Genomic DNA, 23,465 nt, shown 5'->3' with positions numbered 1-23,465 from the left:
ATTCATTGTTTCCTTTATTATTACAGCAAAGGATGATCTGAACTAAAAGTTTTGCTAACTTAAAAGGAAGAGAAAAAATGACCATGGTTATGTGTTAGAATGACTAAAATCTCAAATGACATCCTACATTATGTCAGCAACAATGGAAACTTAAGAGTTTATAAGTTCTTCGTAATATGATAACAGAAGGGAGACCACTGCCACTTACAGGAAAGAAGTCAGTTCAGAGGCTACCTAGAAGAATATGAGAGTCATTAGTGACAAGTAACTACCCAGAGCAACCCCAGTTACAAGAATTTCAGTGAGCCTCCACCTGTCGGGAACTGGAGATGGCTAGACCCTGCCTTTAGGTATTGTCATGATAGAACCTGCATCAATACCAGCCTCTCAATCTCCAAAGTAATATCAGTGGGGAAATTGATATAATGAAAGGAAAATATCAAAGCAGAGAAGTCCTTTGCATCAATCCTATGCAGAAGCAAAACAGGAACAACTAAGAACAATCCATAAAGCTCTATACTTCTAGAGACCTGCAAATTTCAGAAACTTTACCCTGCACTAAAACCCCCCCAAAAAATCCTCCTTCAAACACACTTGCCTCCCAAACCTCACAGTTTACCAACCCCAACCAAACTTTAGAGATTTAACTGAAAGACAAACCATGATACCAAAGAGGAAAACAAGTTTCTCATGTAAACAAGTTTCTCATCTAGAAAAATAGATTTTTAAAACTATCCGATTATACGACCAAAAAAAAAACTATCCGATTAAAAATCAAACCTCCACAAGCAAAGAAACCACATCACCGTTCATATAGTCGATCGTCACAAATGAAATACTAAGAGACCACATCGTTGTTCATATGATCAATCATCACAAATGAACTACTGAGAGAACCAATACTTGACAAATTATCGTTTCTCAAGACCATGATTTCAACTCAAAGCAGAGACCAAAAGAGCAATATAGAAATCAAGTAAAATCGTAAAGTAAAGAAGTCACTCACAATTGGAGAACTGACATTTAAACAAATTGAAAGTCTCTAACCATCTCTAAAACACAAGGTAGAAATCAAAATACATAAACAAAAGGTCTATTAGCATTCTGTCATTGTAAAGGCTAGAACAACCTATAATAAGAAAAAGATCAACTAAACAACAGCAGCCTCCCAAATTCTCAAAACGATAAAAGAGAAAACAAAACAAATAAGTATAGAGGTCACACAGCTCAAAACAACCGATAATCATTAGGCCACCACAAGCACACCAAACCCACACCCTTCTCATTTACTCAAACATCACAATACTTTACTTGACTCTGAAAAGTGATAGACGACACAAACCACTTCACAAGACCAAGATTAAAATCCAAGCAATCCAAGCAAGACCAATAGAGAAATAGAAATTGAAGAAAGATTGAAATCAGAAGAGTCACTCACAATTGGAAAACAACCATAGATACTGAACAGGCCGAATGGAAACCCTTCACTTCTGAAATCTTCCTCCCTTTGCCTTCCCACAGTTCAGTTTCAAGAGCAGCAAAATCAAACTCCCATTCTCCTTCATTCATCTCCTTCTTCTTCTTCTAACACCCAAATCGAAACTCACACCATTCTATAGCTTTACTCTCCTCCAATCTAGAAATACCCAATCGCAGCCTTTGAGGAAAGCCCCAAACTCTCCAATTCTCTCTTCTCATTCCCTGTCCGTCTCCCTCTTTCTACTTCTCGTTCTTCTTTCTTTTTTAACTAGTCGTGCTCCCCTCCCTTCTATTTTCCTTCTTTTTCCTCTTTTCATCTCTCTCTTCTTCCTTTTCTTTTCCCTATTTTCTTTCTCTTCCCCGTACTCCCTCTTTTCCCTTCTTCTTCTTTCTTTCTCCCTGATTGCCTTGCTTTTCTCCTCCTCCCCTTCTTCTTCTTCTTCTTCTTCTTCTTCTTCTTCTTCTTCTTCTTCTTCTTTTCTTTCTTCCCTTCTTCTCCCTGTTTCTCTTTTCTTTCTTTTTTCTTTCCCGTCTCCTTGCCTCACTTTAGTTGGCAACCATCATTCTTATCACCCCAAATTTAAAAGAAAGTAATATAACAAAAGTGATAAACTAAAAACCATTATCTAATAACCAAATATATATATATATATATATATAACAGAACTAACTAAAGAAACTACCACAAAAGGAAGAAAAGGATAAGAATTAAGAATATAAAAAGGTCTAACTCACAGATAGAAAATCAAATAGGCTCCAAAATCAAGTACGGGATGCCTTCTTGTTTCCTTGCCAACTGCAAGTTGGTTCCCTGCAGCGAAGACCATGTGTGAAAGTTGAAGGAGGTGAACAATTGCAGAGCCTAATCTATGCCTACTAAAACTGGTAAACTTAAGGTCCAGATATATGCTTTAATACAAAACTTGCCCATTTAGATCTTGGATTAGTCTCTAAGATTAATGTACCATCAGGTGAAAGAAACATACCAATATCAGTCTGCTGATTATGTTTCCCTATCAAGGCCAACAAAACAGAAGAAACATGTTACAAAATAGAAGAACAATTATCCAAACTCAAAACCCCAAAACCCAAATCAGTTTTAATTGAAAGAAGAAAGAGTTCTTGTCAAACAACATGGAAACCAAAACCCCAACACATATCCATTTCAATCGAAGGAAAACCACATCACTAAATCGAAGAAAAATCCCCAAGAAAAAATCCCAATATAGCTATATCCATTTCAATCACCCCATCCCCAAATAGAAGAAAAACCTAATCGAAATCAAACCCCAAAATCGAAATTTTGGATAATAAGCAAACCCAAAATCTGCAGATAAAACCCTAAAATCTATCGAAGATTGAACCCAGTCGAAAAACTAAACTAAAAAACAATTGAAACCCTAAATTGCTTACCAATATCGGAATCGAAAATAGCTCTATTTGTTGCTGGAGAGCTCCATTAATCCAGATGCAAAAGATGAAGTAGAGACTGAGAAGAAGAAGGAGAAACAAAGAAGAAGAATCCAGAGAGTGAGAAGATGAAAGAGAGAGTGAGAATCGAGATCTTGGAGAGTTGAGAGAGAAGGAGAGAGGCTGGTGTTTGAGTTTTTCGTTTTCGCGCTAACTAGGTCGAGCTGAGAGAGTTGAAGGACAAGAGAAAATGACTTTAATTAGGTGTTGAGGTCTATCTCTATGTAAAAAAGCACAAGTCAAAATAACTTCAAAAATTTTAAAACAAGCTCCACACTCAGACGACATTTAAATGTTGTCTAAATGTCACAACATTTTCTTGTCAACTAGAGTTCGGCTATTTGAGAGGGAAAAGTACCTGATCAAATTTTGGATATCCCTCCACATTTGAGATAGGAAATCATCATCTTTTACAACTACACAAATGTGTCGTCTGAATGCTCACCATTTTTTCAAATTGAACGAGTATGGTTTTAGTGTATATTCAGACAACACAAAAAAAAATTATGTCGTCTGAAAAACTCAGACGACATAAAACAAAACTTATGTCGTCTGATGTGTGTCGTCTGAAGCACATTTTGGCATAGTGGAGGGCATGGTTAAATTGGACCAAATTACGAAACCCCGCTCCAACTTCCTCTTTTGGTTCACACAGTCTTTCCCAAGACACCCAATGTATCTTACGCTCCTCCTCCGACGCTCCCCACCAAAACCGGACCATAAGCTGATGAATATCTTCACATAGCTGTTTTGGCAACTCAAAACAACTGATCATTACATATGTAGGAATTGAATGTGGTAAATTTGTTGTCAGTATATACACTAGGCCAATAATGTCAATATACAACACTTTTTACACAACGAAAAAAAAAAAGTTGTTGTGTGATGATGAAAAGTCAATCATGCAACACGTTTAAGAACCTTCCGTTGTATAAGGCCATAAAAATTTTGAAGTTTTTATCTAGAAGGTGATTGCACAACACTGACAAGAATATTTTGTTGTGTGAATGATAAAAAAAAGAGCGGCAGATTTCTCCCCTAACTCGACACAAATTTGGGTCCAAATATGTACTACATTACACAACAGAATAATTATATTTGTTGTATGAGAGTAGCTTGCAGAATGTCATACAACAGTTTTTTTACTTTGTGTTGTATGATCAAGGAATATATATTGGGAAGGTGTGGATGCACCCCCAAATGCCACTTATTCCCCCCAAAATGAACAAATTTTAATTGACATGTAGGTTACATATATCTGTACTCCTACAACGAAATTACTTATTTATGTTGTTCTGAATGACAAATGCCTATCTCTCACACCAAAACTAATACTTTGATTACATATAGGTGGGAACTTTCCCTCCTTACTCCATTCACTCAAATTTAATCCCTACATGTTCAGACAACACAACTCCATGCATTTATATGTTGTCTGATTCATGAATACAAAATAAAAAGAGCCAAATGCCTGCTTTTCATAACTTAATTAGCACTAGCGACTTTTTTTTTTTGTGAGAATGAGCACTAGCGACTTTGTGTCCCGCTTAGACAAAATAGCTATTTCCAATACTTGGGCAGTCTTTTCTTCGCATCTCATCAAAACCATCGATTTCTCCTTTTCAACACCATCAATGAGAGAGAAAACAGATCTGAGATTTCTCTCTCCCCGTCTCCATGGCTGCAAGCTCCAGACCGGGTATTTCTTCCGCCCCACAACACTCATCATGGCCACCGATCTTCCACTATCGACTCCGTCTCCACCGCCTTATAGAAGTCACCACCACCTCCTGTAATTTTCGAAATTTCTCCCTTCTCAAATTCTCCATCTCCATCTCCTTTCAATCTCCAATTTAGGATTTCTGATTTGATCCACCCTTTCCCCCAATTCTCAGAAACAAACTCTCATCAAACCTAGGGTTTTATTTCAATTAACCTAGTGTCGCTCTGAAGAAGTCTCCGGCGAGGCACCCCCATTTCTCTCCGGCAAGGCACCCCCCTTTCTCTGAAGTGGAGCAAGTATAGAGCAAAGCAAGCGTTTCCGATCCAGAAAAAGTGAAATCGAGAGCTTCTTCAATTCTCTACCAGCTTCTTCTTCAATCTCTCTCTCTCTCTCTGAGTCGCAGTCAATGAAGCTGTTGCGGTTAGCGTTCGTCATCGCTTTACTGTTTGGATTGGTCGCCATCCTCATCTACATCACCGGAATCTCCGATCTCTGTAAGCATCTCTCTCTCTCTCTCTATGTCACTATATAAATATATATGCATGATGTGTATAATGGTTTGAATTATGTGATGCAGATGAGATCAATCGGCTCACCGATGATGATTTGGAAGCGCTGCAAAATCTGCAGAGCCGTTTCCAGAAATGTATGGTGAGTCTCATCTTCTTCATTCTTTTTAGTCTAAATTGTGTGTGTGTGTGTGTGTGTGCTTTGGTAAAATTTAGTAATGTATATGCGGAATTTGAAGTGATTGAAAATCGGTGTTGTTACTCTTGTGCGTGGTCTACCTATGCAGGCTGCGAATGGATTAGGTTTACAAGCTGAGACTAGTTAAGATTACTGCGGAGTCACCATGAAATTTCCTAGTGACACCATTCCTAAATGGGTGAGCATTTCTGAATTACACTTTATCTGAAAATCAGTGTAGCTGCTTAATGATTTAGTTTAAAGACAAGAGCCAATGTTAAGCGCATTTTTGTATTGACTTACAATCTCATCAAGCAATACTCTGGAAATATTTGTGTTTGCTTGTTTATTGTGTGCTATTTGTGGTTGATGATTTACGTAAGTTGAAGACTCATATATTGTCTGAATTTTTATGTACAAACAGAAAGGTCCCAAAACCAATGAGCTTGAAGGTTTATTGTATGAGTTTAATCTGTGTGAAGCTTTGGCTACTTGGGAACAGGTGAGTACTGTGTTACGTCTGCTAGCTGATGCATGTATCATTCTTAGATATGTGCACAAGACTTGAGAACTAATATCTGTTGTAACTGTGTCGTCAAATCAAACATCCAGCCATGCATGTCAAATGTATTTTATTCTGTCTGCTCTGATCTCTCTTTCAGCTGTCAAATTTGATTTTGTTTTATGCTTTACAATTGATTTGTTATTCAGTGAGTTGATTGCTCAGGTGCAGAATAGTACCACCATTCTCACTCGGGAGTTCATTGATTCTTTACCAAATGGATGGGAGGATTATGCATGGCGTAGGATTAATAAAGGAGTACTACTGTGAGTAACACACATGAAAACCTTTTTCAGAATAAAGCAGTCTTGGACAACTATTGATATAGGGTATTTCTGTACTGCGGTGACCGCTGTAAGAATAAAACTTTGTGTGCGGAGAAACTTTCTCTGGTACTCCCTTTCACACCACCATATGTCCCTCGCATGTTTGGCCGTTGTGCTGTTATCGAAAACTCGGGCGATCTTTTAAAAACAAAGTTTGGGAGAGAAAATGGTGCACTAATTCAGGTCAAGCTGACTGCTTATTAAGAGTTAAAATAGTAATGTTTATGACTTAAAAAGAAGTCTTCTGACCTTTTTTGTTCTATTACAGAACTATACTGATCATGTAGGCAAGAAATGTACGTTTCGGCTTCTTAATAGAGGATCCGCTAAAGCTCTTGATAAAGTTGTGGAGTTAGATGGTATAAGAACTGGTCCATTTTTTTATAGATATGGCATTTTTATTACAAGAGCGCTAAGTATATACAAATTTTGCAGACCAGGAAGGAGGTCTTGATCATCAAAACAACAATTCATGACACTATGAACAAGATGATTCGGGTTTGTATATTCTTTTTCTGTAGCTTATATGCGTGTCCTTGACCTTAACACCCAACCAACTTGTTGACCTCAATTCTCATAGTGATAAAGTTCTCAACTTCTTTATTTATTAGTTTAGTTTGATCATTCTCTTTTCAGTTTGTGCAAGTTGTGTGTGGGTGATTAGTTTTCAAGTCTTTATCTCTGAAGACAACATAAGAACCTGTTAAGAGTTAGTTTTTGCTTGATTTGAATTGGTTGTGAGTTTGAAGTTGAGCTTATGAAGTAACATTAATTTCACTAGAAAAATATAGCAAATCAGTTTTTCATTTATGTCTTATTTTAGTTGCAGCAACAACAGCTAAATCTTATAAACTAGATAATAATAACTTTGACTGACATTTAAGTGAGGTTCTTGCTGAGATCTGGAAGGGAATATGAACAATCTTTCATAGCTAGTTGCATTTGTGAAAGTCGCTAAGTTTTATTTACTGGCATAACACCAAAAGCCAGATTCTCCTTCTGATATTTCACTCATACAGGTTGTGTGCATTCTGTGTTTGGTAAATTTTGTAGCCAGATGCATTCCTTTGTTTCGTTAATGATGTTAAAGTCAGTAATACAGTTGACCAAAGGGCTCGTAATATTATTCCTGGTGCAGAGGTAAGATACTGGGTGTTTCAGAAATATTTCATTTTTTTTTTCCTGACCATGCTTCTACCATTAATTAATTTCTTTTGTTTTTTTCTATTTTGTTTCCTTCATTTGTTTTCAAAGTTCCATGTCTTTTCTTTGTTTATCTGATTGCAATGTTAATGTACTGTAGGGTTTTCTAAGACAGAAGTTATCTGGCCAAGGGCTTGCATTTATAATTGCAGGTGGATCTGGTAAGCATTTCTTGACACATTCTGCCACAGATTCTACAAATATGTTCAGTCGGTTCTTAGTTGTTAGATGTCAATTTAAATGTGTGGTTTTATCTATTTGCTAAATCAAACCACCTCTCTTGTTTTCTTCTTTTCTTCTCTCCCTTTTTGCTCTAAATTTAACCTCAGATCCTAAACTAAAAGTATTTGTAGTTTCTTTTGTTGCATGACAAAATAAACTTCTTACATTGTCTCTTGAACAAAACTAGCAAAATCTTAACCTCTCTTTTCAAGAATACTCTTTCATAAAACTTTTCAGTGATAGTAAAAATGGAGATGCATAGGACATTCAGAAAAGTGGGAGATACAAAAGGCTCTTTGCAGCATCATTCTTTGCAGTTCGTAAAATGTTCTATTAGAAATGCTAAAAAAAAGGACAAACTTCTGCTACTTTTGTTGAAAACTCTTGGAATAATGTTTCTTTCTTGGTCAATCTAGCTAGTGATCCCTTAGTTGGACTTGGACTAATCTTAGAATTTTTTTGGCTTTCTCCATTGATGCTAGTTGTACAGAAAAATCTTGAGGTGGGCAGGGTACTATCTGTTGATGTTTCTTGTATAGCAGTTGTGACTAGCTACAACAGTCAACGTCCAAATCAAATACAATGGGCCCATGAGAAGAGCAGTGTTTGATGTAAGTTGCTTCAATTTCTGGAAATTTGCAGTCTCCTTGTGTTATTACTGCTATATTGATAATGTACAGTCTCCTTACACATAACTCATGAGTTAGTATAAGGACATGAAAGCAAGTATTATGAGGAGATTGTATTATATCTCTGCTTGCAATATAAAGAGGTCGTTTTAGAGCCCTTTATTGTTTTCCCTTAGTGTCTTCAGCTCTAAAATGACCACATGAATTGAGTTCCACTTTAAATTGTTCCAGCATATTGTATTATGAATTCTACTTGCTGCATTTTTAGATTAACATGAGATTAGATATTTTGCAATGTGATAATCATCTGCTCACATTCTGTGAGATCTCCAATACCAGGATATAAAGGGTCAAATTTCTGGTAAGTTTTTGCAGAATGTATAAAATTTTGCTAGGATGCATCTTAAAGTTGTTTTTGGACATTTGTATTTTCTTTTGCTTCAGCTAATAACATAGGTTGTGGACTTAACTAACATAGTAGTATCACTTTGAAAGTCTCAATTGTGCGTACATGTACAGATTAAAGTTCTATATTAATCCAGCCTATCCTCTTGCTTTTGCAGATAACTGAGATCCTCAAGCTAGTAAGAAGGCTTTACAGACTCATTCTAGATTCTGCAAAAGAGAGGGAAAATATTGATGGGCGCACCATTTTCTGCGTTTGCTGGCATATAATATTCACATGCAGCAGCTGCTCATATTTTTGTCAATAATCATATTAATTTTTGATGGTTTATTGATATTGATAATGGCATGGCACTAGAATGCTATCTTGTTTTGGAATAATTTGTATCAGTTTTGGATATCCCAAGTAGATGGGCATGTATTAGAATACTTTTTTTCTTTTAATGTTGGCTCAGATGATTGAGAAATGCTCCCTTTTAACATTTGATGTATATAGAATGGGTTGGATTACTCATTTGATGGTTTGTAATGTGATTTCTTTCCAATTGATTGCGTTCATTAGGTAAAATGGAGCATTATTGTGCACAAAATATAGAAAATGAAAATGATTGTACAACAGTTTTATAGTGCAGCAATTCAACATTGTTTGAATACACAAAATTAGGCCATTCACACAATGCATTCATTACAATCACACAACGGTAAAAACTAAACTCTATTGTCCAAAACCAATTCACACAACAAGCATACTGCACAACTGAAGTGTGATGGTATATCAGACGACGGTGAAATTAAAAAAACTGTTGTCTGACTAGGCTTTCCAACAACAACTTTGGAACAAGTTTTGTTGTCTAAAGGATGCACATGCCACGCACAGCATGACTGCGCGGCAACTGTGGCTGCCATCTGCCGAGAGAAGGCACAACACTTTTAACAAATAAGTGTTGACTGTTTGTGTTTCACACAACGGATTTCCACCGTTGTGCCATTTTTCATCACACAACGCTCCGATACACAACGGAGATCGTCCAAATCACACAACGAATTTGGTCCGTTGTCTGTTAGCTTTTTTGGCCTAGTGATAGTAAATTAATTTGGTTCAATTAAATTATAATTTTCATTCAATTATATGTAAAATGAGTATATGATAAACATCTCAATACCATAGACAACCCCATTGTAACACCTTATCCTCAACATTTCTAATTCCCAAATTCTTCCCGCATAAAAACTAGGTTTGACAATTTGTTTATACTAAGCTTCTTTAAATGAATCAGTTTGCAACTGTTGACTAAAGGTTATCATAGTTAGGTCACAAATCACAATTGTCGATGCTAGATTTGAAACTGCATTGAAAAATTTAAAAGCACCTTAATTGGATACAAGTGTTGGGGTCATTGGAAGTGTCGATGAAGTGGAACTAACAACGGAAGGAAATATATTTTCTGTAGACTGTTCGATTGTATCATTGTATGTGGTTCTTGGTTACGTAAGGAATTACGAAGAAGCCTGTTAATCTAAATAATTCTCCTCAGATACGATAACGAACCCGGTACTACTTCAAAGTCAATCATTAATGGACTACCCCGGGAGGAAATTTTTTAGACCAATGATACGAGAAACGCCGGCCCGTTTGGTCCACTAGTACCTTTAATTTGTCCATGTTCCTCACAAATTCCGGTATTTTATAGCGTCTGGACTTACAACTCAAGAAGAGAACCTGTGCCTCTAGTAGTTGTATGGTGGGCCATTTCATCAAGAACTCTTTATCTGCGACCCCATGCATGCGCTTTAGCTAGCTATTTATTGATACACAAGTGAAGAAAGAAACTAAACGAAAACCGCAGAGCAGTTATTTTACAAGCAATTGCTAGTGATAGAAGATATGTATAACAGTGTACGTACCAGTAGAGATAGATAAGAGGCGAGCCTTTTTTTTTTTTTTTTGGTCAAAGAGGCGAGCCTTGAGGTGCTAAACTTTTGTTCAACAGTGTACGTACCAGTAGAGAACTAGAGATAGATAAGAGGCCAGCGGTAGTGCTGATACTTTTGTTCGCTCCACCAGTTGGGAAATTTGTTTTTACATAGAGTGTTGCTATTGGGACCTCCAAATCTGCTCATTTGACCTCACTCTATTATGAATTATTAAATGACATATATAACCTACTATAAAATGACTATTAAGGACAATAATTATACCAAAAAAATATTATATTGATTTTCTCTAGACTTTCCAATTCAATAATATTAGATTGCATTTTTTATTATTTTCCTTATCTATTTTCATTTTCCAATTTCACTACATACTAAATAAAGCATTCAGGGTGTGTGTGTTTGGTGGGGTGGTAAGGCTTTGGTCTCATATATAAGAGGTCAGGAGTTCGAGCCCCATAAAATTAAAATAAAAATAAAAATAAAGCATTCATATATATACAGTCCGGCTACACTAAGGACGTCCTTACCTAGCCTTAGGTACTGATTTCCGGTTTTCACCCACTTTCCGATCACTTTTTCACATGATCGGAAAGTGGGTGAAAACACCAAATCCGTACCTAAACCTTAGGTAAGGACATCCTTACCTGAGAAAAATCCTATATATATATATATATATATATATATATATATATATATATATATATATATATATATAATAAGAATTAAAACTATGATTAAGATCATGTGACATAAAAATATATGATATACATGTTGAACACTTTTTTTTTTTTTTTGAAAAATATCATGTCGATATATATTAATACTCAGGCCAGAAAGGACCATTACATATCCTCCCTCTACCATCTCTGGGTAGATAAAGAGTTTGTGGAAAACCACAGCGATACATAGATTAGGTCCGATCATTTGACGGTACCCATGCTCACTTATTTAAGCAAGCCTACAAACTATGAAATAACATAGTAAATAAGCAAGCCTAAAGATAAAACTTATAGTAACCTAAAAACAAAGGAAATAGAGTTCCCTAAACAAAGGGAATTATTGAAAAAGACCAACAACAACCCAAAATAGCAGCTCAACAGCCTTAAGAAAGAAGCCCAACTCAGGCCCAAACAAAGAATGGCTTGACCCAAGCCCACAGACCATCTGCAGCCTCACTGGTCGATCACAGCAACCGACGCCAGACGCGGCGGCGGCGAAACTGATGCCAGCCCTCGCCTCTGCCACCTAATGCCAGATCTCGCCACCTCAATTCACCTCCCGACCTTGCTGCCTCAAAACAATGGCGAAACCCGACCGAGCCATGCCGAAACCAGTCCGATCCAGCACGCCGCCACCACCGTCCCGCCCCACCATCACGTCCCCGATCATGGAGATGCTTCGACGACGCGACCTGCGTTGCACCGCTGCCCACCGAGCCCGCCGACCCGCGTCTGCTGCTTGTCGCCAAATCCATCCCATCCAAAGCCCGAGTCAAAAACCCCTCTCCAAGCAGCTCTCAAGCCTCTAGTATTTCAGTTCCCGTCCGGCAGCAGCCTCTAGCCGGCGAGGCAAGCCACCACCGCCCATGACCGCCACCGGACAAGAAGAAAATTTGCAAACCCTAGACCAAGAACCGTCCGAGTTTTTAGAGAGAGATCATGTTGAACACATATTGGTGAAGGAAAAACAAAGTAAATCATATTATACCTAAATCTAAGTCTATCCATTATATTTGCAAAAAAAAAAAAAAAAATTTGAGCTAGCAATTAAAAAAAAACTAAACAAATATTTAAATAATTAATCATGAGGTACAAAAAATAGAGAAAATAAAATAAACAATAAGAAAAAATGATTAATCTTCATTTTTTTTTTGCATAGCTAAAAAAAAAACACAGAATAGTTCATGTTATTTTCTTGTTGATTAGAAATTTTAAAAAAATATATTAGAAATTAAATTTTAAAATTCAATACCTTGTATTTTATTTTATTTTTATTGAAAAAAGATATTTATGTTGTCTGATTAAGGAATGTATATGTGATTAAGATTTATAGAGTAATTAAATCATTGAAATAACTAAGTTTTTTATTTTAAAGGGAAATGATGGAAAAGGTCACTTTAGAGAGTGAAATGATAATAAGGTCACCTAGTTTCCCACTTGATAAAAATGTCCACTGTGAATTGTTATTAATATTAGTTTAGTCCTTATGAATAATGAGGTCATGTTAAAAAAGGTCAGTTTTTAATTTTTATCATTCCGATTCTGCCCCTAAGGTAATAAACCTTTATAACCTTCCATTTCAAAATCTGGGAGCTCAAATTTTCTCTCTCCTTTGATCAGAAAGCTTCCGATTCGATTTGATCGGAGATCTCTTTCCGAGATTCTTTCTTCGCCGCCCTCTCCATCGGAAGCTTCCGATTTCGATTTGCGCCTCTGTGACGATCTGAAATCTCAGTTTTTATTGGTTTTGGAGCTTCCGCGGCTCTTTTATCTTTTTCTGGATCTCTGGCTTCATCGGTGTTCGTCTTGATCATGTTATTGTGTTCTTCTTCTTTGTCGACTCAGTGCTTAGTTACAGTCTCTCTATTTCTTCCTCTCTCTGGTTTTCTCTGATTTGATCGGTAAGCCTTCTCTCTGTGAATTTGTTCGTTTTGGATTTTGCAGTGTATTTTTGTTGTTTGTGTTAAATTGTTGACTTGTTCGTTTTGGATTACTATGTTCTTCTCCTTCGTCGACTCATTGCTATGTTGAATTGTTGATGATGTTTTGTGCTATTGCGGTACTATATTTGTTCTATACTGTGATTTTTTTATCAGTGACATGGCCAGTTACATTTTTAATACTGCTGTTTTGTTCAGGAATTATCATTTATTTTGTGAGTATGATGTTGTTCTTCTGTTCAGGCATTAATAGTGACTTTGGCAGTGATCTGTTTGTGTTATTCTGTTGATTCCTTAGTAGTGACATGGCCAGTTACATTTATAATATTGTTCTTCTGTTCAGGCATCAACAGTTACTTTGGCAGTGACTTGTTTGTGTTGATTCTGTTGATTTCCTTAGTAGTGACATGGATAGTGATTTTTTTAATTCTTGTGCAGTTGTTATGGATACTAGCTATGTTGTCAAGTTTATTTATTCTGGTGAAGCAGCAACAGTTCCATTGTTGCATAATTGGTCGTTTGTTTACCTATACAATTCCATACGCTCTCGTTTTCCGGATTTGATTCAAGGCAATTTCATGTTGAGGTACATTATTTCTCCGGATTCTACTTCATGTTTTCTAGAGAGTGAAGTTGATATGAGAATGATTTTTAGGAATTTGGTTCGTTACAATTCTGATTTTTTTGAAGTGTTTGTGACTGATTTGCCTTCTATTAGTGAAAGCGTGGTGAGTAATACAGTGTGTGAGGATTCTAGTACCATGCTTGAGGAGAATGATTATTTGGGGTGTTATAGGGCAGAGGCACCGAAGAGTTATATGACGAAAGGTTGGGAGAGTTATATTCATTCTGAAGGCCAAAAGTTTGAGGGTGGGGTTGTTGAGTTTAGGGATAAGCTGCGTAAGTATGCCATAGAAATTGGCTTTTCATATGAGTTTGTTAGAAATGACAAGGTTCGTGTTATTGCTCAGTGTTCTAAGAAACATTCTCAAGGCTGCAATTGGCTTGTGAAGGCTCATTTATGCAGGGCTAATGGTTTCTTTATGATTAAAAGGTTGGTTAATGTTCACACTTGTCATGGTGTGATTCGTTTGCAGAAGAGTAAGATGATGGGATCCAAGGTTGTCAAGTCTATTGTGCTTGATAAGATTCGTGCCAATCCAAACAAAAAGCCAATTGATATAGCTGATGAGATCAAGAGTGATTATGGTTTGGATGTTCCTTATCGTACAGTTTGGTATGGTACGGAGTTGGCAAAAACAGCCCTACATGGTGATGAAGCTGAGTCTTATGCTCAGCTACTTTGGTTCAGTGAGTCTGTTATGAAGTCAAACCCCGACTCAAGGATAGTGGTTGAGTTTCATCGACAAACACACAGGTTTCAGCGTATGTTTGTGACCTATGGTGCATGGATGAAGGGTTTTCAATCTTGTAGACCTATTCTTTTCATTGATGCTACATTCATTACCAACAAGTACAAGGGGCAGATTATTGCTGCATCGGCAAAGGATGCCAATCAATGTTGAATCTCCTTCATTATTTCTAGTTTTTTATTTTTCTTGTTTTCTATTTCCTGCAATGTTCTGTTTTTTTGTAATGTAAGTGACATGGTTAGTTACATAGCTACTGACATGGTCAGTTACATGTCCAATGACTTGAATGTTCTGTGATTTGAATGACATGTCTCTGGCTATGTCACTGTCAAGTAATATGCAGTTATGTCAGCGACATGGTCAGTGACACTAACAGTTACATGACAGTGACATAATTTTGTTTTTCTCTTCAGGCTTGTATCTAGTTGCTTATGCTATTGTGGATTCTGAAAATGAGAGTAATTGGAGATTTTTTCTTGAGGTTTTGGCTGAAGAGTTTGCAAAACACTCTATGTGGAGGGTGACGTTCATTTCTGATCGTCATGTTGGGCTTGTTAGTGCTTTCCCTAGGGTGTTTCCCAATAATCCACATGGGTTTTGTTTTAGACATCTGATGGCTAACCTTTCTGACAAATTTCCAGCTGGTTCTTACCTTAAGGATCGTATTCCTCACTTGTTTATGTGTTGTGCTTATTCTCGCACACCGGAGATGTATGAGTTCAACATGGAAATCTTGAGGAGTGAAGGCGGCGACGTAGTTGCTCAATTTCTGGAGGATCTCCCCAAGGAGAACTGGTGTATGGCTTACTTTAACGGCGAAAGATTTGGTGAAATGACAAATAACTTGGCTGAGTCTTTCAATAATTGGGTGTTGCCTCTGAAGAGTCTTCATGTTCTTGATATTAATGATGGGATTAGAGTGAAGTCCATGGCTTCAATTGCTGCTCGGAAGCAGGATGCTCAGGAATGGTTGTCTGAGTTGTGCCCGGCGATTGAAAAGAAGCTGAAGGAGAATTTGGAAGTCGGAAGGCATTGGAGAGTGAGCAGATCTCTTACCTATGTGTATGAAGTTCACTGCCAGAAGTATAATAGCATGGTAAATTTGGAAACTCGCTTTTGTTCGTGTGGAGAATGGCAGCTGTATGGCTTCCCATGTTCCCATGCCCTTGTAGTGATCCAACAACATGGTTCTTCCCCGTATTTGTATGTCAATGAGCTGTACAAGGTGGAGAAATATCGAGAAACTTATTATTTCTTAATTAATCCTCTTCCCTCTATTTCGAAGCAAGTGCATGATTTTGGTAGAGCACTATGTCAAACAATGCTTCATACCATACCCCTCAGACGACAGAAGACGTTTTTTCTATTGTCTGATTTTTTTGAACGTCTTCAGACAACAGATTTAACTATTTATGTCGTCTAAATGGTATCAAAATCAACACCAATTCAACATTTTCAAGTTTGTTATAATTTAGAGAATTCAGACAACAGATTCTGTTGTCTGAGTAAAGGGAAAAGTTTATCGGGACAAAAAATTTTTTTGGTTGAACGTACTAAAACTTAATGTGAACTATTTGCAAAAAAAAAAAAAAAAAAAAAAAAAAAAAACAGCAGATGCCTAGCCTATACCCGAGTTTTCTCAACACTTGGTCAAAAAAACATAAAGTTTCTTTCTCAACCCTAACCACACAACAGCCGACCTCCTCTTCATCACCCTCATCCTCCGCCTCCGCTCCCATCCTCGTTCTCCGGCTCTGACGCCGGAGCTCCGCGGAACTCCACACTCCCGATCCAGCTTCTCTCTCTCCTTGGAACTTCCAACCCGTCTCGGCGTGAGGCATCTCTGCCTCTCCGGTCTTTCAAGCCCCACCTAGCCCCCACCGCCGAGCTCCTTGCCCAGCAACCTGCAACTAGCAAACCCGTCTCCCGGTCTCCGGTCTCCGATCTCAACCTCCAGCCCTCCATACTCCACTACAAAAAAGAATTGCAATGGCTACCCCTAGCTAGCGTCGGCACTGATTTGCCGTCGCTATTGGTTCAATTTTTGCTTCGGCAAGTCATGCAGTGGCCAAAATTACTACGGCAAAGCATGTCGTTGTCAAAGATCCGATATTTGCTTCGGAAAACTGTGCCGACCAACCACTTTAGGCACAATCTTTTTCTCTCGCTCTCTCTCTCAATCTCGCCATCGACACCGGTACTCTTGAGAAGCTGCCATCGCCACAGGGGCGGATCTAGCCAGTGCTGGGTAGGGCTTAAGCCCCACTGGGATTTATGGGCCGGAAAAAAAAAAAAAAAAAGGGTATTTTTTAGACTAGTTCTCTCCTTGGAGCCCCACCGAACTCAATCCTTCAGCACTCCCGGCCGACTGCATAGCCTGATAGCCAGAGTCTTCTTCTTCAGAGTTCAGACTACCGATTCTTCAGATTGAGTTCTAGTCTTCTGCTTCTTCAGTTCTTCCTCTTTTAACTATGTAAGTATCATGTTGGGTTGCAATTTCAGATTACCAAATTGCTGGTTATTGATTTAATGATTTCAAATCAGGTGAATAAATTGCTGGGTTGCCGGCAGTGTGTGGGTTGACGAATTTCCTAGGTGAGTTACTGAGTTTGATGAAATTGCTGGGTGAATTGGGTATCAAGCAGTTGAGTAAAAGATTGGAGCTTTTGGTTCTTTGACGTTTTTGGGGAGGTGGGTTTGAATTGGTTTTTGTTGTTTGGATCAGTGAGAGGTTTCTGTAATCATTTGAACTTTGAAAACGTCTTGAAGATTTCTTCTAGTGTAATCATGAATCGAGGTTCAAAATTGATCGTATTGAGTGAATGGTTTTGTATTAGTTTTGGAGAAAGGATGGAGCAAAGCTGGGATGGAGCAAAGCTGGGTTGGTGCTTGTTTGGGGAAAACAATCATGGGTTGGTGCTTTTTCTGCAATTTTTCTTTTGTTTTGAAATGTTAGGGCTTTTACTGCAAAGAAATGTTAGGGTTATTATGAATTACTTTTTACAAGCTTGATTTGTAGATATCATTGTGTGGCTGTGAATTTGTACTATTAAGTTGTTGCATTTCTCTATCAGCATTTACTCACTGCAAACGCAAACTTAATTATTAGAACTGTGGCAATTGCATAAATTGCATTGCCCGTACAATTTGTTCGAGCTATAGACCTTCAAAATTCAGCTGCACCCCAAAAAGCTTGGTAGTCTGTTAACTTTGATATCTCCTGAGAATTCTTTGAGTAGGTGTTGTATATTTTAGAACATCATCCACATGGATTTGTAGAGGTTAGGTATTGATATCTCTCCTTGCAATTCTCTGTTTTACCCCCATTGCCCAGACAGTCAAACCTCTGCTTGTGCCCAGACAGTCAAACCTCTGCTTGTGCCCAGACAGTCAAACCTCTGCTACCTTTGTTTACTTGAGCAGAGATGTGTTCATTTGAGTTTTGTATCAGTCATGCTAGTGTGTATTTCAATAAGTAGCTTTGTTTAATATTAGATGGCTGACAAGTATCATCATTCCAATGGTATGGTCTTGTTTATCGTAGATTGATTCTAATGCTCTATTTTGTGTACTGTCATTGTTGATGACATGTAAGTTCTTTCAAGTAGTTTTAGTTTACTTGTCAAGAGTCTTGGCAAAAGCATGTCTTTGATTGGAATCATGATGTTGTTAGATCTGAGCTTCTGACTTCTTATTAATCTGAGCTTCTGATTCTGATTGGTTTCGTGATATGTAAATTGTGTTCGATTTGTCATTTGTGGCTTTCGATTTGATATTGTATTCTTGTTGGTTTTGAACTAAGGTAATGGTATGGATGGATGGACCGTATGGTCAATTTGTTGAAAATTGAAATGGTTGAAAACTTGAAATGGGTTCGATACTTCAATTTCCTTTTGAGTTTTGACTCAGGGGTGGATTACAAATGGGTTTGAGAGTGTTTGACACTGACTGTTTGATAACTTGATTAGTTGATTTCCATTTTAATGATTTAATTAAGATAACTTCTTCTTGAATTGCAGACTTGCAGTTTGTAACTCGGTCACTATCTCACTCAGGTTAGTGAGGAGAAGCTCTCAGAAGCAGAGGCCACAAGCCCACAACTTCATTGAGAAACAATGAAAAAAAAAAAGGTAAATACTTCATTAAATATTTAAATTTTGCTATTTTGATAATTGTATCGGCATTATTGTCATAATTGTAATTTTAGGTGTTACATATATGTGAATTATAATTGTATTGGCATAAATCATAATAGATTAATGGCATTCCAAGACAACAACTTTAGTCCATTTTTTGTAAGTGAGAAACCTGGGTAGTCTATGACATCAAATATGTACACATGGTTGTTTATTTTCCTAAACCAATTTGATTGAGATCTGTAGTAGCATGATCGATGTTTTTGGACTTCAAATGGTTGAAGGTCTGTTGTAGAGATTTTTAAAGTTTCTTTGAAGGGGGAATGTAATGTTTGTCTTACTCTTAACATGGATCATACTTATATGTGAGCAGAGAAGATTATACTAGTTTGATGAGTTTTTAACTTTTGATTAGTTGTTAATCTTGGTTTCTGTTTTGATCACTGCTGTTCTGCTGCAGATTTTGAAAATTAACAAGCACTCTGCTGCACTCCTCAATGGAAGACAAAGTTAGTTTGGCCGGGTTATGGGATCTCATGTTAAGGACGAATTGAAAAACTCAAATTGGTTTTGAACAGCAAACTAAATAGAAAATGTAATTGGGAAATCCATATTTAGAGTTATGTGTTGTTGGTTAATTGTCCAGATTGTGATTTTGTTAATGATTTTGTGTTGTAAATTGCATATTGATACTTGGTCGTACTCAAAATCACATAATTGGTGTAGTTGAGGAGTTGACAATGCTCTTCTTGCAGGTTTGGATTCAAGCTGAATTGGTTTAGTGCTGATTGTTTTTTCTGGCTCAAGAGACAGGTATCATCGATCGTTTTTCTTTGCCTATTTCTTCCTATTTGATTCTCATCTTTTTCGTTTTCTTCTATTGCATCCCTTGATCTGTGTATATACTCATGGCATCAATCTTGTGAAAATATATACATGATATAGATTTTGATTCTTTTTTTTTTCCTTCTATTGTTTCCTCTGTTCATATACTCATGGCATCGATCTTGTGAATATGAAGATCACGGGGATTATTGATTAATTTTGATTCTGACTTTTATGTTTATATTTGTTGAAATATATGCCCTTTTTGCTGTCCATTTTTAAGATTCCATTACTTCTGCTAGGTTCACTCATCTATCCTTCATAGTTGTCTTTAACTCCGAAAGAATAGAGTACAAAGGACATTTTGTGGTTTGGTCATTTACTCATGTGGGTCTTCTTTTAAGGTGCTTTTGATACTTGTTTAATATATGCATATATCTATTGTTACGTTATGCGTTATATGAAAGAAATTGTGGAGGACAAGAACTTGGAGTTTGCTACCAAGGTAAGAATGATCAACTGCATATATGCATATTTCAGTTACTGAAAGTTACTGATCGAACCTTATTATGTCCAGTAAATTTGAGAAGCAAATGCAGCAAGTCCAGTATAGGCATAATAAGGTTGATTTACTGGACTTGCTGCAAGTAACTTTGAGAAGCAAATGCAACATAATAAGGTACTGGACTTGCTGCAAGTAACTTTGAGAAGCATATGCAACATGATAAGGTTCATATTATAGGCATATTTCAGGTTTGCTACCAAGTTATAATGGACTTGCTGCATTTGCATCATAATAACTTGCTGCATTTGCTTGTTTCAGTGGGAAAGGAAATCAAATCTTGCTTACACACAGAAGGATATTGATGTGGTTCGAGCTGAATGGGCAAATCATGTTATGAAGTTCTAACTTTGGTTCTGTTTAAGGTAGATGAGTAGCACCAGGAACTGCTTTTGTGCATTTATATATAACTGATGGAAAGTGTTGATGAACCTAAATTATGCATGCAGTTGCTTTACCTAGCTACTCTTTCTTTACCTTATAGGTTTTTGACTTAGTCCAATATTAGGTAAATGATCGAGATTGATGAGATGGTTTTTTGGTTCTCTTGATCATTATGTAACTGTTGGCTAGGTTTAGAGTTGGAACTATGGATTGTATTTTGGATGATGTTGATGCAATTAATGAAACGTAGCCATCATTTTCAATGCATATTTTAGTCCAATTTTATGGTTTTGATGATTGTAAATGACTGATGTTGAAATGGTTGAAAGGCAACAGATATATGCAGGTTTATGTTGTATCAAGAAAATAGAAACAACAGAAACAAATGATCATCTGTTGTTTCTATCAAGTTCAAACAACAGAAAAGTAGAGTTCAAAGAGCTCTCAGACAACAGAAGTAGGTGATTGATATGTTGTTTCTATCACGTTCAAACAACAGAAAAGTAGAGTTCAAATAGCTCTCAGACAACAGAAGTAGGTGTTGATATGTTGTTTCTACCAACTTCAAACAACAGAACATAACTAAAACAATGGTTGAAAGTGCAAACAAACAACAGAAAAATGAGATTGAATACTACTTCAGACAACAGAAATTTGAGTAAGACTATACTCTAAATGACATTCAAACAACATAAAAAAACTAAAATTGTAGTTGGAAACCAAATCTAACCACAAGAATCAAAATTATATGTAGTCCAAACAAATCTCAAACAACATAACTCATGGTATAAATGTTGTTGTTGCATACAAAATCAGTCAACATATAACTGTCATTGTTCTTCAAATCAGACGACAGAAGCATCAACTAAGCTTAATATTGGTTCAATCAAACGACAGAAACAACAAAAACTCCGTCATCTTACATTAACTACATCGACAGTTATTTTTTGAATCCGTTGATGAAGTGAATTTCCAACAACATTAATATGTAGTGGTATGGTGTTTCAGACGACAGATAGACTCCGATTCTTCAATACTAGGTACTTCAGACGACAGAACTTAAACTAAATATGTCGTCTGAGTATCTTAGAAACGACGGAGAATATCTGTCGTCTAAATGGCTTAGAGACGGCAGCTAGACAACAGATTTTTACTTCATCAGACGACAGATATGGTCTGTCGTCTGAAGCATTTTTTGGCATAGTAGAGATGCGGTGATATTGCAGGCGCCTTTGACTAGAAGACCACCGGGAAGGCCTAGAAAGAAGAGGTTCAGAAAAAGGAGAGAGAAAACCAGGGTGATCAAGTGTGGTAGGTACGGAAAATGTGATGGTCACAACAGAAAGAGTTGTACAGCTCCGATATAGGTTCAATTCTGCCTAGATGCCTTTAACAGTGACATGGCAAGTGACTCCAATACAGTTTGAAATTTTGTTTTAATTTTTCATTTTTTTCAATAAATGATAAGAAGTGCTTGTAAGGTGCTTACTCATTGGAATTTTTTTTTTGACTATGAGACAGTGTATCTGCTTTCTTCCTTTATAAATCCTTCAGTATTCTTTGTGTCTACAGGTTTTTAATAGTTACATGTACAGTGACATAACCATTTTCTTTAGATTTACATTGACTTGTCCATTGACATTAGTTTTTAGTTTGAGTAATGCTAGGTGAACCACCTTTTGGGAAACCACCTAGAGCCCAGGTTAGGTGGCAACTTATGTGTCGTATCCATATCATTAAAGCATAATTTCTTATTTTTATATTTCTATGTTTTCTTAATTACAAAAATTCCTTTTTTTTTCTTTTTTACTTTCATGATTTTGTCTAAACCCTTTTTTTTTTTTTTGTGATATTATATGGGCAACGTCTTCTCTATCAGACGTTGTTTTCTTTTCTCCTCCTCTCACCCCTCCTCAACCCTCTCACCTCTTCTTCAATTGATCAACGCCTTCTCAATTTGATCTCGGTTTCCTGACAAGTATCGTCAACAAACCCTCTGCCTAAACGTGGTTAGTTCATTTTTTTTTTTTCTTCCTAAGTATGAAACACGAATAGCATAGCTTGTTCAAAATTAGGGTTTAGGGGGAAGTGGATTTGAATTAGGATTTGATCAACACATTCTCAGTCTGATTTTAGTTTCCTCACAAGCATTGTTAATAGAGCCTTTGCCCATTCTAATCGTGTTTCATACTCAGGAAAAAAAAAAAAAAAAGAACTAACCACGTTTAGGCAGAGTGTTTGTTGACGATACTTGCGAGGAAACCGAGATCAAATTGAGAAGGCTTTGATCAATTGAAGAAGAGGTGAGAGGGTTGAGGAGGGGTGAGAGGAGGAGAAAAGAAAACAACGTCTGATAGAGAAGACGTTTGCCCAAATAATATCACAAAGAAAAAAAAAAGGTTTAAGAGATAAAATCAAGAAAGTAAAAAAGAAAAAAGAAAAAAAGAAGGAATTTTTGTAATTAAGAAAACATAGAAATATAAAAATAAAAAATTATGCTTTAATGATATGGATACGTCACATAAGCTGCCACCTAAGGTGGGCTCTAGGTGGTTTCTCAAAAAGTGGTTCACCTAGCATTACTCTTTTAGTTTATCTTGGCAGTGACTTGTTCAATGACTTTTAGTTGGATCACTGCATATAGATTTGGTCATTGGCAGCGGCACGGTGCAAATGTTAATGACAAATTAAAAAATTAGCTGTAAAAACGTTGTTTTGGTTGTTGTGGTGTAGCGGCACGCTGCAAATATTAATGAAAATTAAAAAATGAAGTAGCTACAACAACTTTGGTTTGTTAATAGGCAGCGGAACGCTGCCGTTGAGGGGTGCAGCGGCACGCTGCAAACTGAAATAGAAATATCATTTTGGCTGTGACTTCTCTAGTG

The 23,465-nt window shown here is 36.9% G+C and overlaps 1 protein-coding gene, 1 long non-coding RNA gene and 1 pseudogene across 2 annotated transcripts; all 3 read left to right on the top strand.

Moving 5' to 3' along the window:
* Window positions 1-4,607: 4,607 nt before the first annotated feature.
* Window positions 4,608-7,074, top strand: LOC133713333 (sialyltransferase-like protein 2; annotated as a pseudogene).
* Window positions 7,075-7,280: 206 nt separating this feature from the next.
* LOC133714187 (uncharacterized) lies at window positions 7,281-9,143 on the top strand. The gene is made up of 4 exons (XR_009848487.1): window positions 7,281-7,387; window positions 7,551-7,611; window positions 8,155-8,283; window positions 8,865-9,143. It is a non-coding gene; the product is annotated as an uncharacterized LOC133714187 (long non-coding RNA).
* Window positions 9,144-14,980: 5,837 nt separating this feature from the next.
* Window positions 14,981-17,801, top strand: LOC133716388 (uncharacterized). Its single transcript, XM_062143102.1, has 4 exons — window positions 14,981-15,005; window positions 15,087-15,769; window positions 17,176-17,217; window positions 17,748-17,801. The coding sequence occupies exons 1-4, from the start codon at window positions 14,981-14,983 to the stop codon at window positions 17,799-17,801; spliced, it is 804 nt and encodes a 267-aa protein (XP_061999086.1).
* The last annotated feature ends 5,664 nt before the right edge of the window (window positions 17,802-23,465 follow it).

The sequence above is a fragment of the Rosa rugosa genome, chromosome 6 (genome assembly GCF_958449725.1).
Source record: "Rosa rugosa chromosome 6, drRosRugo1.1, whole genome shotgun sequence".
NCBI classification, from domain to species: domain Eukaryota; kingdom Viridiplantae; phylum Streptophyta; class Magnoliopsida; order Rosales; family Rosaceae; genus Rosa; species Rosa rugosa.
This window is presented reverse-complemented; position numbering and strand designations above follow the sequence as displayed.